The sequence below is a fragment of the Coregonus lavaretus genome, assembly GCF_964263955.1.
Source record: "Coregonus lavaretus genome assembly, chromosome: 15".
Lineage (NCBI taxonomy): Eukaryota > Metazoa > Chordata > Actinopteri > Salmoniformes > Salmonidae > Coregonus > Coregonus lavaretus.
The window spans coordinates 8,692,997-8,708,310 of NC_140002.1; the positions used below are offsets into that span (position 1 = coordinate 8,692,997).

General features: G+C 45.8%; 1 protein-coding gene across 1 annotated transcript in view; it reads right to left on the reverse strand.

Moving 5' to 3' along the window:
• Positions 1–540: 540 nt before the first annotated feature.
• The window catches only part of LOC311142413 (uncharacterized protein), a gene marked incomplete at both ends in the record, with an annotated part of 45,363 nt that continues 30,589 nt past the window's right edge, over positions 541–15,314 (reverse strand). Inside the window, 2 exons of the mRNA XM_084178061.1 lie at positions 541–2,237; positions 11,082–11,210. Of these exons, the coding sequence (XP_084034187.1) occupies positions 541–2,237; positions 11,082–11,210 (1,826 nt within the window). The remainder of the gene's footprint in view (positions 2,238–11,081; positions 11,211–15,314) is intronic.

The window sequence follows — 15,314 nt, forward strand, 5'->3', positions numbered from 1 at the left end:
ACGTTGATGCTGAGTCACAGGTCACATGACAGGGGACATATCATGCTCACAGTACTCTCTGTCAGGGGGAGGGAAAGGGGGATGATAGGGGGGGTAAGGTCTTTTTAGAAGGGGGATGGGGGGTGCTTAGTCTCTGGGTCCCAGTCTTATGTCTACTTTAGCCACCCAAATAACCACTAGTCCCAACTCAAGCCACATAGCATATTATCTAGTCTCAGAACCCGCGTGGCTGGGCTCAGGCAACAGCCAAAAGCTGCACAGATCTGGATTCATAGTTTAGAGCTCAGGCTCAGCTCTGTTTGCTTGTTCAGGAGGGTTTATGGCAGATCTGTCTGAGGCCTGTGAAGGATGCAATGAAAGCCAAAGAGTCTATGTATGTATGTCCAGTTAGGCAGTGCAGTGAGTTAAATTTGCTGTCTTCTGTACATGCTACTCTTCAAAACAGACAGCGGTTCTCCTCAAAGGAAACCAGGTGCATATAGAGAGAGACACTAAATTGTCTTAACCACCAACTGCTAAACACGGGTCTTGTGTGGCACTCTAAACGGTGGTCATGACTTTGAGGGAGCCCGTGCGGAAGCGCAGGATCTTCTTCTTGAGCGCGTGTGAGGCCTTGATCTTGATGAAGGCTTTGGGCTGCAGGGGGGCCCCTGCCGGAGCGGGGGCCAACGGGGGGGAGGAGAGCTGAGGGGGGAGCTGTTGGGGCCACACCAGACCCCCGCTCTCATCTGAGTCGCTTGACAGCGAGCTGGAGGCCGGCGAGTCGGCTTCACTCAGGCTCGACTCGGACTCGCCTTGCCCCGGGTGGGGATAGCGCTCCTCGGGCCGACACAGGGGTGCGTGCTCCCTGTCCAGGTACTCCAGATGGGAGTGATGATGGGGGTGGGGGTTAACGTAGGCATAAGGTGGGGGAGGCGGCCGGGGTTTGCGAGTGCGCCTGGAGCCCTGGTCAGCCGGTGGAGGCTGCTCAGCTTCGTCCTGGCTGAGCTCAAGAGTGGAGCGCCAGCGGCGGTAGCCTGCACTGCCCGGCTGGGGCCTCTTCCCCTTGGACTGGCTACCGCGGCCGCTCCCTGACCCTGATCCTCCCCCGTCTCTCTCCACTGTGTTGTACTTGCGTTCAGGGACGCCCCGTTGCCCATTGAGGCTGTTCTCAGACTGGGACCTGCAGGCTCGTCTTCCAGGCTTCTTGGAGCCTCCTGGCCGCTCCCGCTCTCTCTCCCTGTCTTTCTCCTTCTCTCTCTCCCTGTCTTTCTCTCTCTCCTTCTCCCTCTCCTTCTCCTTCTCCTCGCTAAAGCGACACTTCTTGGGGGCGGCCTTAGACTTGGCTTGCTGCAGCTGCTGTGGGGCCAGCTGTTGTTGGGAACCCCTCTCTGGAGAATAGGTGCCCCGGCTGGGTTTGGGGCCCCCAAGGGCCCCCCTGTGGGAGTGGGAGTGTGCGGAGGCCCTGGCAGTGGGGGCCCGGAGAGGTTGGGCGGGGATGTACTGGGCGTTGACCAGCTGCTCGTCAGGCGAGGGAGGCGAGCGGGGCAGGGGAGGGGCCAGGTAGCCGTGGTGGAAGTGATGGGGTGAGTCGGGTTCGTTGCTGCTTGGGTCCTGGGATGGAGCTACACTGCAGGGGTAGTCCAGGGAAGCAGAGCGGGTGTTGGCCAGGGGGGGCTGTTTGGGCCTGTGTTGGGGGTAGTGAGGGTGAGGGTGGTGGTGATGGTGGTGGAGAGGGGGGTCCTCAGGGAGCAAGGCAATGCTCGCGTACAGCTCCTGGTCCAGGCTGTGGCAGGCCCAGGAAGGAGGGGGACCCTCAGAGGGAGGGGGACCAGTGGCTTGGTGGTGGTGGTGGTGGTGGTGGTGAGGGTGGTGCTCAGGGATGGAGGCAGCGGCTGGTGGAGGCTGGGGCTCCTTGCGGCAGAGGCTGCTCTGGCGGGCCACAGTGATGGCGGTGCGGGGCTTGCAGGGTCGAGGGGGCAGGGCGCGCCGCTGGATCAGGCCCAGGATATATGTCTCAACACGCTGGGCCTGGCGATAGTCCTCTTCCGTGGGCTCCCCCTCCACGGGCTCTCCCCCCACATCCTGCACTCCTCCTGGCCCCTCGCTGGTGTCCCAGGGCCAGGCCTCGTCTTCCCCCTCACCGGCCCCCTCGGCGATGCCTTCCAGGGAGGGGTAGGGGGCCGAGAAGGAGCGGGGGACTGTGGGGCAGGACCCGGATTCTGGCTGTCCGTCCCGATTCGCCACGAAGAATTCCCCTGGAAAACAGAACCAATAACACGGTTATAATCAGACAAAGCAGAGGAGAATCCTAGATTTTTAGACAGTGGCAAGAGACCCCACAGATATAGGCTAATGCTGCATCTACAGTGAGATTTTGTCATTCAGATCAACTTTCTTATCCCACCGGGGGAAATTCATTTGGTCATGTGCTTAAAAAGACGGCAAAAAAACATGAAAACCCAGAAAATACCCAATACAATTAAATCAAAGTGCTATAGCTACACATTTAAAGTGAAACTGCAATATGCCGTATACTCGAGGGACCAACAGACTAATGGATGTTGGAGTGTGTCAGGACACAAAATGGGGTAACCACGCTCCCACTCATCTCAACCAATAGTTTTTTGCTAATTTGGCCTTGGCCTAAGAGAGTGGTTCCCCCATTTTGTGCCCTGACTCCTGACCCACCTAAACCCTCAAAAATGTTATTGTAACCCTGCAGGTAAACAAATGTTTATATCCACAACTGAGACTTTATCCCAGATGAAATTAGACCACTGCTCAAATGGGCGCTTCTGAAGAAATGCCATCTCTAATCACTAGCCACTTGCCTGGAGTAGCACTTACAGCATTGTGAGGCATTGCTGACAAACTATCCTTGAAAAGGAGTACGTTGTGGGAAGTAGGTATACAAACCCACTCATGTGAATGAGCAAACATACACCAGGGACGTAGCCCTAGCTGTGAGTCCAATATACAGCTGCAGAAACACCAGACACTGTTTATTGTATCCAGGCGGTTACAGACACAACACAGGCTCTATTCCAAAAGGCACCCTATTCCCTACATAGTGCACTACTTTTTCTATATTGTAGAATAAAATTAAATATGAATCACATATGGAATCATGTAGTAACCAAAAAAGTGTTAAACAAATCAAAATATATTTTATATTTGTGATTCTTCAAATAGCCACCCTTTGCCTTAATGACAGCTTTGCACACTATTGGCATTCTCTCAACCAGCTTCATGAGGTACACCTGGAATTTCAATTAACAAGTGTGCCTTCTTAAAAGTTAATTTGTGGAATTTCTTTCTTTCTTAATGCATTTGAGCCAATTAGTTGTGTTGTGACAAGGTAGGGGGGATACAGAAGATAGTATTTTACCAAATAGGGCTAAGTCCATATTATGGCAAGAACAGCTCAAATAAGCAAAGAGAAACGACAGACCATCATTACTTTAAGACATACGGAACATACGGAACATCAAGAACTTTGAAAGTTTCTTCAAGTGCAGTTGCAAAAACCATCAAGCGCTATGATGAAACTGGCTCTCATGAGGACCGCCACAGGAAAGGAAGACCCAGAGTTACCTCTGCTGCAGAGGATAAGTTCATTAGAGTTACCAGCCTCAGAAATTGCAGCCCAAATAAATGCTTCACAGAGTTCAAGTAACAGACACATCTCAACATCAACTGTTCAGAGGAGACTGTGTGAATCAGGCCTTCATGGTCAAATTGCTCCAAAGAAACTACTACTTAAGGACATACAGAAGAAGAAGAGACTTGCTTGGGCCAAGAAACACAAGCAATGTACATTAGACTCGTGGAAATGTGTCCTTTGGTCTGGAGTCCAAATTTGAGATTTTTGGTTCCAACCACCGTGTCTTTGTGAGACGCGGTGTGGGTGAACGGATGATCTCTGCATGTGTAGTTCCCACCGTAAAGCATAGAGGAGGTGGTGTTATGGTGTGGTGGTGCTTTGCTGGTGACACTGTCTGTGATTTATTTAGAATTCAAGGCAATGCAAATAGTCCGGGTAGCCATTTGATTAGATGTTCAGGAGTCTTATGGCTTGGGAGTAGAAGCTGTTTAGAAGCCTCTTGGACCTAGACTTGGCACTCTGGTACCGCTTGCCGTGCGGTAGCAGAGAGAACATACTATGACTAGGGTGGCTGGAGTCTTTGACAATTTTTAGGGCCTTCCTCTGACACCGCCTGGTATAGAGGTCCTGGATGGCAAAACCTTGGCCCCAGTGATGTACTGGGCCGAACGCACTACTCTCTGTAGTGCCTTGCAGTAGGATGCTGTGGCAGTGATGAAACCAGTCAGGATGCTCTAGATGGTGCAGCCAAATCTTTTCAGTCTCCTGAGGGGGAATAGGTTTTGTCGTGCCCTCTTCATGACTGTCTTAGTGTGCTTGGACCATGTTAGTTTGTTGGTGATGTGGACACCAAGGAACTTGAAGCTCTCAACCTGCTCCACTACAGCAACGTCGATGAGAATGGGGGCGTGCTCGGTCCTTTTTCCTGTAGTCCACAATCATCTCCTTTGTCTTGATCACGTTGAGGGAGAGGTTGTTGTCCTGGCACCACATGACCAGGTCTCTGACCTCCTCCCTATGGGCTGTCTCGTCGTTGTCGGTGATCAGTCGGACTGTTGTGACATTGGCAAACTTAATGATGGTGTTGGAGTCGTGCCTGGCCATGCAGTCATGGTTGAACAGGGTGTACAGGAGGGGACTAAGCACGCACCCCTGAGGGGCCCCCGTGTTGAGGATCAGCGTGGCAGATGTGTTGTTACCTACCCTTTCCACCTGGGGAGGCCCGTCAGGAAGTCCAGGATCCAGTTGCAGAGGGAGGTGTTTAGTCCCAGGGTCCTTAGCTTAGTGATGAGCTTTGAGGGCACTATGGTATTGAACGCTGAGCTGTAGTCAATGAATAGCATTCTTACATAGGTGTTCCTTTTGTCCAGGTGTGAAAGGGCAGTGTGGAGCGCAATAGAGATTGCATCATCTGTGGATCTGTTGGGGCGGTATGCAAATTGGAGTGGGTCTAGGGTTTCTGGGATAATGGTGTTGATGTGAGCCATGACCAGCCTTTCAAAGCACTTCATGGCTACAGACATGAGTGCTACGGGTCGGTAGTAATTTAGGCAGGTTACCTTAGTGTTCTTGGGCACAGGGACTATGGTGGTCTGCTTGAAACATGTTGGTATTACAGACTCAGTCAGGGACATGTTGAAAATATCAGTGAAGAAACTTGCCAGTTGGTCAGCGCATGCTCGGAGTACACGTCCTGATAATCCGTCTGGCCCTGCGGCCTTGTGAATGTTGACCTGTTTAAAGGTCTTACTCACATCGGCTACGGAGAGCGTGATCACACAGTCGTCCGGAACAGCTGATGCTCTCATGCATGTTTCAGTGTTACTTGCCTCGAAGCGAGCATAGAAGTAATTTAGCTCATCTGGTAGGCTCGTGTCACTGGGCAGCTCGCGGCTGTGCTTCCCTTTGTAGTCTGTAATAGTTTGCAAGCCCTGCAACATCCGACGAGCGTCGGAAACGGTGTAGCACGATTCGATCTTAGTCCTGTATTGACGCTTTGCCTGTTTGATGGTTCGTCGGAGGGCATAGCGGGATTTCTTATAAGCTTCCGGGTTAGAGTCCCGCTCCTTGAAAGCGGCAGCTCTACCCTTTAGCTCAGTGCAGATGTTGCCTGTAATCCATGGCTTCTGGTTGGGGTATGTACGTACAGTCACTGTGGGGACGACGTCATCGATGCACTTATTGATGAAGCCAGTGACTGATGTGGTGTACTCCTCAATGCCATCGGAAGAATCCCGGAACATATTCCAGCCTGTGCTAGCAAAACAGTCCTGTAGCTTCTGCTTCATCTGACCACTTTTTTATTGACCGAGTCACTGGTCCTTCCTGCTTTAGTTTTTGCTTGCAGGAATCAGGAGGATAGAATTATGAACAGATTTGCCAAATGGAGGGCGAGGGAGAGCTTTGTGTGTGGAGTAAAGGTGGTCTAGAGTTTCTTCCCCTCTGGTTGCACATTTAACATGCTGGTAGAAATTAGGTCAAATGGATTGAAGTTTTCCTGCATTAAACTCCCCGGCCACTAGGAGCGCCACCTCTGGATGAACGTCTTCCTGTTTGCTTATGGCCGTATACAGTTCATTGAGTGTGGTCTTAGTGCCAGCATCGGTTTGTGGTGGTAAATAGACAGCTACGAAGAATATAGATGAAAACTCTCTTGGTAGATAGTGTGGTCTACATCTTATCATGAGATACTCTACCTCAGGCGAGCAAAACCTTGATACTTAGATATCGTGCAAAAGTATTCATCCCCCTTGGCGTCTTCATATTTTGATGCATTACAACCTGTAATTTAAATGGATTTTTATTTGGATTTCATGTAATGGACATACACAAAATAGTCCAAATTGGTGTAGTGAAATGAAAAATATACCTTGTTTCAAAAAATGCAAAGAAAGAAATAACGGAAAAGTGGTGCATGCATATGAAGCCCCTAAATAAGATCTGGTGCAACCAATTACCTTCAGAAGTCACATAATTAGTTAAATAACGTCCACCTGTGTGCAATCTAAGTGTCACATGATCAAACACCTGTTCTGAAAGGCCCCAGAGTTTGCAACACCACCAAGCAAGCGGCACCATGAAGACCAAGGAGCTCTCCAAACAGGTCAGGGACAAAGTTGTGGAGAAGTACAGATCAGGGTTGGGTTATAAAAAAATATCAGAAACGTTGAATATCCCACGGAGCACCATTAAATCCATTATAAAAAAATGGTAAGAATATGGCACCACAACAAACCTGCCAAGAGAGGTCTGCCCACCAAAACTCACGGACCAGGCAAGGAGGGCATTAATCAGAGATGCAACAAAGAGACCAAAGATAACCCTGAAAGAGCTGCAAAGCTACACAGCGGAGAGTATCTGTCCATAGGACCACTTTAAGCCGTACACTCCACAGAGCTGGGCTTTACGGAAGAGTGGCCAGAAAAAAGCCATTGCTTAAAGAAAAAAATAAGCAAACACGTTTGGTGTTCGCCAAAAGCCATGTGGGAGACTCCCCAAACTTATGGAAGAAGGTACTCTGGTCAGATGAGACTAAAATTGAGCTTTCTGGCCATCAAGTAAAACGCTATGTCTGGCGCAAACCCAACACCTCTCATCACCCCGAGAACACCATCCCCACAGTGAAGCATGGTGGTGGCAGCATCATGCTGTGGGGATGTTTTTCTTCGGCAGGGACTGGGAAACTGGTCAGAATTGAAGGAATGATGGATGGCGCTAAATACAGGGAAATTCTTGAGGGAAACCTGTTTCAGTCTTCCAGAGATTTGAGACTGGGACGGAGGTTCACCTTCCAGCAGGACAATGACCCTAAGCATATTTCTAAAGCAAAACTCAAGTGGTTTAAGGGGAATAATTTAAATGTCTTGGAATGGCCTAGTCAAAGCCCAGACCTCAATCCAATTGAGAATCTGTGGTATGACTTAAAGATTGCTGTACACCAGTGGGACCCATCCAACTAGAAGAAGCTGGAGCAGTTTTGCCTTGAAGAATGGGCAAAAATCTCAGTGGCTAGATGTGCCAAGCTTATAGAGACATACCCCAAGAGACTTGCAGCTGTAATTGCTGCAAAAGGTGGCTCTACAAAGTATTGACTTTGGGAGGATGAATAGTTATGCACGCTCAAGTTCTGTTTTTTTGTCTTATTTCTTGTTCGTTTCACCCCAAAAAATATTTTGCATCTTCAAAGTGTTAGGCATGTTGTGTAAATCAAATGATACAAACCCCCAAAAAAATCCATTTTAATTCTAGGTTGTAAGGCAACAAAATAAGAAAAATGCCAAGGGGGGTGAATACTTTCGCAAACCATTGTAGACCGCCACCCCTTGTTTTACCAGAGACTGCTGTTCTATCCTGCCCATACAGTTTATAACCCGCCAGCTGTATGTTATTAATGTCTTCGTTCAGCCACGACTCTGTGAAACATAAGATATTACAGTTTTGAATGTCCCGTTGGTAGGATATACGTGCTTGTAGTTCGTCCACTTTATTATCAATTAGCCACTCGTTGCCGGCTACTTACCAGGCACCCCGATCTCCTTCCGCGATATCTCCTTTTCTTTCTACTGCGAATGACGGGGATGAGGGCCCTGTCGGGTGTCTGGAGCAAATCCCTCTTGTCTGACTCATTAAAGAAAAATTATTTCTCCAGTTCAAGGTGAGTGATCGCTGTTCTGATGTCCAGAAGCTCTTTTCGGTCATTAGACTACAAAATAAGTTACAAACAATGCGAAAAAACACACAAAATAGCACGGTTGGTTAAGAGTCCATAAAACGGCAGCCATCCCCTCCGGCGCCATTACATTAGAGAGTGTGTGTGAGTGTTAACGTGAGAGTCTATCTGTGTGTGTGTGTGTGAGAGAGAGTCTGTAAGTGTGTGTGTGTCTCTAACATGGTACAGTGGGTCTTTTTCGCTCTCTGTACAGAGCAGCCTTGTCTTAATCCCATGACTATAATCTAGGCCCCTGCATAATCACCACAGGACAGTCCACTGATGCAGTTACACATCAAAACATGAACAACCAGTCTCTCCTTTCACCCCTCCACCAGAACATCCAGTACCCTCATTTATCTATGTCACTGGGCACAGGCAGTCCGCTCTCTTACCAGGGGTTCCCAAGCTTTTTTACTCAGGCCCCACCTTCTAGCATTGAGGAACATTTCGAAATCAGCTCCAAGTGATTTTAATTTTGGAAATCTGTTACCAAGTATTCCCATGCATAATAGAGGGACATGGGATCATATACAAATGTAAGCAAGGTTTGAAATGATTTTGTTTTAGTCAAATATTATATCTGTTTGCGACTCTTGCGGTCAATTTGCAAATTATTTGTAATTATGTTCTGGCCCCCAACCAGCCGCTCAAGAAAAAACTAAAAGCACAATACAATCCTATACAAATAAAACATTTTAAAGAGCACATCTTCCTAATCTAATAGCTGGAAGCCATTTACGGCGAGGAACTCAAATAAAAAATAACCCATTAGTATATTTCCTTCACCTTAATGCAATTGGAAAGAAATGGGTTTGTGTTTGTTTTGCCGCGCGTCTAGAAGTCGTTATGGTTGGGGCTATTTGGGAGCGACAACTGAGTCTGATGGCGTCTGACTCTAATGTGCTTCTGTTGGCGGCTGTTCTGTGGGGGACTTGTTGGCATCACTGTCGGCTTCATTGTTGGCATCTTGCACTGTCTATGTGGACTAATATACAGTACATTTAAGTAGGCACGTAGTCTGACCTGGTAAAACAGATACCCAAGAGTATAAATGGGTATTGCTTTATATTGGATAAATGCATTTCCTGAGCAGCTGTGACTAACTAATGTAGGATCTTAACTTGAGCCAGTTTGCTAGAGCAGGAAAATAATCCTGCAGCAACAGGAAATGTGAATTATTATGTGGATTATAATTAATGGACATTTTTGTAGGGGTTGATAAATTTTTCATAAGGGAAAATCAAGCAAAAACAGGTTTTCCGAAATTTTTTAAATGTATTAAAAATACAAAACTGAAATATCATATTTACTTAAGTAATTAGACCTTTTACTCAGTACTTTGTTGAAGCACTTTTGGCAGTGATTACAGCCTCGAGTGTTCTTGGGTATGACGCTACAATCTTGGCACACTTGTATTTGGGGAGTTTCTCCCATTCTTCTCTGCAGATCCTCTCAAGCTCTGTCAGGTTGGATGGGGAGCGTTGTTGCACAGCTATCTGGTATCTCCAGAGATGTTTGATCGGGTTCAAGTCCGGGCTCTGGCTGGGCCACTCAAGGACATTCAAAAGACTTGTCCCGAAGCCACTCCTGCGTTGTCTTGGCTGTGTGCTTAGGGTCGTTGTCCTGTTGGAAGGTGAACCTTCACCCCAGTCGGAGGTCCTGAGAGCTCTGGAGCAGGTTTTCATCAAGGATCTCTTTACTTTGATCCATTCCTCTTTCCCTCGATCCTGACTAGTCTCCCAGTCCCTGCCGCTGAAAAACATCCCCACAGCATGATGCTGCCACCAAAATGCTTCATCGTAGGGATGGTGCCAGGTTTCCTCCAGACGTGACGCTTGTCATTCAGGCCAAAGTGTTCAATCTTGGTTTCATCAGACTAGAGAATCTTGTTTCTCATGGTCTGAGAGTCTTTAGGTGCCTTTTGGCAAACTCCAAGCGGGCTTACATCTGCCTTTTACTGAGGAGGGGCTTCCATCTGGCCACTCTACCATAAAGGCCTGATTGGTGGAGTGCTGCAGAGATGGTTGTCCTTCTGGAAGGTTCTCCCATCTCCACAGAGGAACTCAAAAGCACTGTCAGAGTGACCAACGGGTTCTTGATCACCTTCCTGACCAAGGCCCTTCTTCCCCGATTGCTCAGTTTGGCCGGGCGGCAAGCTCTATTTAAGAATGGTGGAGGCCACTGTGTTCTTGGGGACCTTCAATGTTGCAGAATGTTTTTGGTTACCCTTCCCCAGATCTCTGCCTCGACACAATTCTGTCTCAGAGCTGTACGGACAATTCCTTCAACCTCAAAGCTTGTTTTTTTGCTCTGACATGCACTGTCAACTGTGGGACCTTATATAGACAGGTGTGTGCCTTTCCAAATCTTATCCAATCAATTGAATTTACCACAGGTGGACTCCAATCAAGTTGTAGAAATATCTCAAGGATGATGAATCGAAACAGGATGCATCTGAGCTCTATTTCAAGTCTCATAACAAAGTGTCTGAATATTTATGTAAATAATTCTGTTTTTTATTTTTATACATTTGCAAATATTTCTAAAAACCTGTTTTCACTTTGTCATTATGGGGTATTGTGTGTATATTGATGAAGATTTTATTTTATATCATCCATTTTAGAATAAGGCTGTAACGTAACAAAATGTGGAAAAAGTCAAGGGGTCTGAAAACTTTCAGAATGCACTTTATGTGTGTAGGCTACATTGACTGTACTGCATTTGTATGACACGTGTGTGTTCGTGCATGTGAGAATGTACAACTGTGTGTGTGTGGTCACTCACCGGCTGATTTGGGCCTGTTGTTAGTGTAGGCCATGTGGATGGCTCGGGTAGCGCTGGATGAGAGCACTCCAAACCCAGTGGAATCAGAGAGACCCACAGGAGAAAGGACCTCACTCAGCTCATAGAAACCTGTAAACACATTTACTATATACCATTAACCATTTAGCAGACGCTTTTATCCTAAGAGACTTACAACAGTGAGTGCATACATTTTCATATTGGTGGCCCCAGCAAGAATCGATTTGATCCAAAGCGACTTACAGTACAGTGAATGCATCCATTTTTCGTATGTGTATTTTTGATCCATGCGGGACATGAACCAACAAAACCTTAGCATTATTACCATACCCCCTGTATAGAGCCTCATTATTGTTATTTTATTGTTTGTCTTTAATTTTTTACATTTTGTTTATTTAGTAAATATTTTCTTAACTCTTATTTTTCTTAAAACTGCATTGTTGGTTAAGGGCTTGTAAGTAAGCATTTCACGGTAAGGTTTACACCTGTTGTATTCGGCGCATGTGACAAATACAATTTGGTTTGATGCTCTTACCAACTGAGCCACACAGGACCAATACCACTCACGTCTCAGCCAAATGACCTTTGGGAGTACTGGTATGCAAGTGCAACAGTCTGTATTTCCTGAGGATGGTTGTTTCCTCAGTCATTGGGTATGCATACAGTGTCTTGCTTACTTTTCTTAGGAACTGGAACACTAACTGATTTAAACAGAAAGAGACTGCCATGTTCACTTGTATCCACCTTCACTTCTATGACTTTGTCAGCCGTAAGCAGGTGGATCCCCCTTATATTATATTGGCCTCTCACCAGGGGCGGTGTGTTCATTAGGGCGATATGGGCGACGCACTGCCAAACGGGAAAAGGAAGGGATTTTTTTTCTAATCAATTATATCACGGCAACAGTAGTTATCAGTGTTCTAATCTAGACGTCTGATCTGCCACTAAATGTCCAATCAGGCTAAAGTCGTGCTTCAAATGGCCCCGCCCCTTTTGGGGCGATTTCAGTCAGGTGGAAAATCGCCCCAGAAGTCTCTCATAGACTCTCATGTAAAATCTTTTTTTTTTTCAAATATCAGAGCTTTCAATACAATCTCTATGGGTTCCGGGAGGGCTTGCACTTACGCGCTTTCGTCATACGTAACATAAGTAACCATGAACATAACTAAGAAAAGAGCGGGTAGCAGCGTCAATCAATTCACGTACCACTGTCAAGATGGCTAGCTTTGCGAGGCAAAGATGAAACTGAGGGCTCCACCAACCCTGGTATTTTTCTTGGACTTGTCAACTTTGTGGCACAATTAGATGAGGTGTTTGATGACCATCTTAAAAATGCTAAAGTTTTCAAGGGCACATCAAAGACCATTCAAAACGAGCTACTGGAGTGTATGCTAGCGGTCATGAGGGAACATATTGTGGAGGAGGTGAAGTCGGCGAACTTCGTAGCTATCCAAGCTGACGAGACCACGGACGTTTCTACACAGACACAGCTGGTGCTTGTGCTGAGGTACATAGATAGCAACCACAAAGTGCAGGAGCGCTTTTTTGAGTTCCTTCCCATCTCGGAATCAACCTCAGTCTCAATCGCCAGTGTGCTTTTGGAGAGACTGAACGGTCTTTTTGCAGACGACGAGAAAGTCAAACTCATTGCGCAAGCTTACGATGGAGCCAGTGTGATGAGGGGAGAGAAGGCTGGTGTGCAGCAAAAGGTGCGTGAGCATTTCAAGAATGCCCATTACGTGCATTGCTATGCGCATCAGCTGAATTTGATCATGCAGCAAGCTACTTCTCGCATCAAAAAAGTATCTAGTAAACTAGTCCTCAGCATGCCTGATTTCAATGAGAAAGTCATTGACTGCTTTGCTGCATTGAAAGAGAGAAGAGAACAGTTTCAGTACAAGTAATGTAGCCTCTCTCTCTCTTTGTCCCTCCCTGTCTGTCTCTTTAACACACACACGCCCAAATCAGTTCACAGTTGATGTTGTTTAAAATAGTTATTTTTCATTAAAGAAAAAGTTTAAAAAAAAAAAAAAATCTGTTCATGTTCATTTTTACAAATCTATACAATTGGCCAGAATATGGTTGTTCATATTTACAAATCTATACAATTGGCCAGAATATGGTTGTTCATTTTTACAAAGCCATACAGATAGCTGTGTTTACCTTTTCTAGAAATTATTTTCAAATTCTGTTTTCAGGCAAAATGTCTATCACTGTTCATTTTCACAAATATATACAAGAGGGCAGAATATGGAAGTCTATAAAAATTTATTATTACCAATAACTTGCATCAATGTTTTCAGTAGCCTCTATCAAAAGCTCCTGCTTGCTTGTTGTGAATTATGCTCAGGTGCACATATTTCCAATTCAACCATGAGGCCTTTTTGAAGCAAGTAATGTGTATATCAGTATTGACTTATATGCTGCCCCTGTCTTCATGTTGTTGCTGGACATATATTTTTAAAAATGTGTGTAGGTCACCTAAATCATCAGAAAAATTGCCCCCCCTGAGAATTTTTTCAGGAGCCGCCACTGCCTCTCACTCTTTATTTCATTGTAATCTCTTTAGTCTAGTAGTGAGCTTTTCCTTTTTCATTTGTTATGGTCTTTCTCTGCCTGCCACCAAGAGTCATTTTAGGTCGGTGCATTTTGTGGTTTTTCTGTTACTCTGAGATCATAAAAGGTTATGTTACTGTGAAATAATAAAAAGTATAGTAAGCAAGTAAGTCAGTTTGGGTCTTGAAAATAACTACAAAAGAGCATTGGCTCGAAAGAGTAACCACTCTCAAAAGACTTACACAGCATCTCTTTCATGTGACTATAGCTGAGGAACATTCAGTTATGAAGAGAGGACTGGTAGCATAGCTTTACTAGCCTAGCTTGGAATGTAGGAGAGTCTAGTGTTTTTCCAGTTCATTTAGTATTTTTCTAAGGGAGATATACTGTGTTGTTTTTCATGTTGAAAGCGAATGGCATGTTAGTCATTTAGTCATTCCTGAAGGCATTTGATGCCTCTCAAGGTTTCCTTTTTTTAACCTGTGAAGGTTTCTCAAAGCGTTTTTCAACGTGCCACCCTCAATCTCTATATTTTGAGGTAATTGGCACAGCATTAGCCATGGATTTAAAACTCCTGGCATCTTCGGGGAGCCGAAAGTACATTTTCATTGGACGGCTCACAGCTCTCCAAGCCAAGTAGTTTTCAACTCTTAGCAAAAACACTCCTCTGAAAACCGAATGCATTTATCAATTTAATGTGGGTTTTGGAACCGTTTCCTGCACTGATTCATAAAGTACACGAGCTACGCAGCCCTTGACAAATCCCTCTATATCACACACAACTTTGGCTCCCTCTCCAAAAAGACGAGCGTGAAATATACAGTACAATACAGTAAGAGTGAGGTGAGATAGGGGTGAGATAGCTATACAGATGTAGGATCTGAATTTGAGCCAGTTTGCTACAGCAGGAAAATAATCCTACAGCAACAGGAAATATTAATTATTATGGATTATATTTCATGGACATTTTTGTAGGGGTTGATACATTTTTCGTTAGGGCAAATGAAGTCTGAAATTTCAAAGCGGAAATGACAAACTTTAGAAACCTTTTTGAATCTCAAATACACTACAAGTTTGCATTTCCTGCTGTGCAGGAAAATTCTCTGCAACAAAAGAGTGATCAAATTAAGATCCTACATCTGTATGGAGCAGTAATGGGCCTAATGTGGGGTCATTTAAGTTAACCATTCTAAAATGGAGCCGATGTGTCTGCCTGCTATTGTTCCTGCCAGGCTACCAAACCACCTCATATAATGATGTCAGCCTCTGAGCCAAGGAGAGAAAATAAATGGGGCTTGGTGACAACTCTCTCTGATGGAACTACATCATAAAGGCATGGAACTAGAGAAGGCTCAAGCCCTTGACTTGAGTCCCGAGTTGAGTCACGGTTCCCTAGGATGAGGTCAAAAAATATTTGAAGCTATATTTTGTCATGTAGAACGCTAGCTAGCTGATAAGGCTAGCAGCTAGTACAGTGGCTATCTAAGATTTGCTGTTGTATCTAGCATGTTGAATTATGCAAGGGAGAAAGACTTTATGACTGCAAAGTCATGACTGATTGAGTCCAAGTCCTAGTCACAACTGGTCGAGTCACGAGTCATGAAAATCGTGACTTGAGTCCGAGTCCTGGACTCGAGTAGTACAACACTGCTTTCTCCC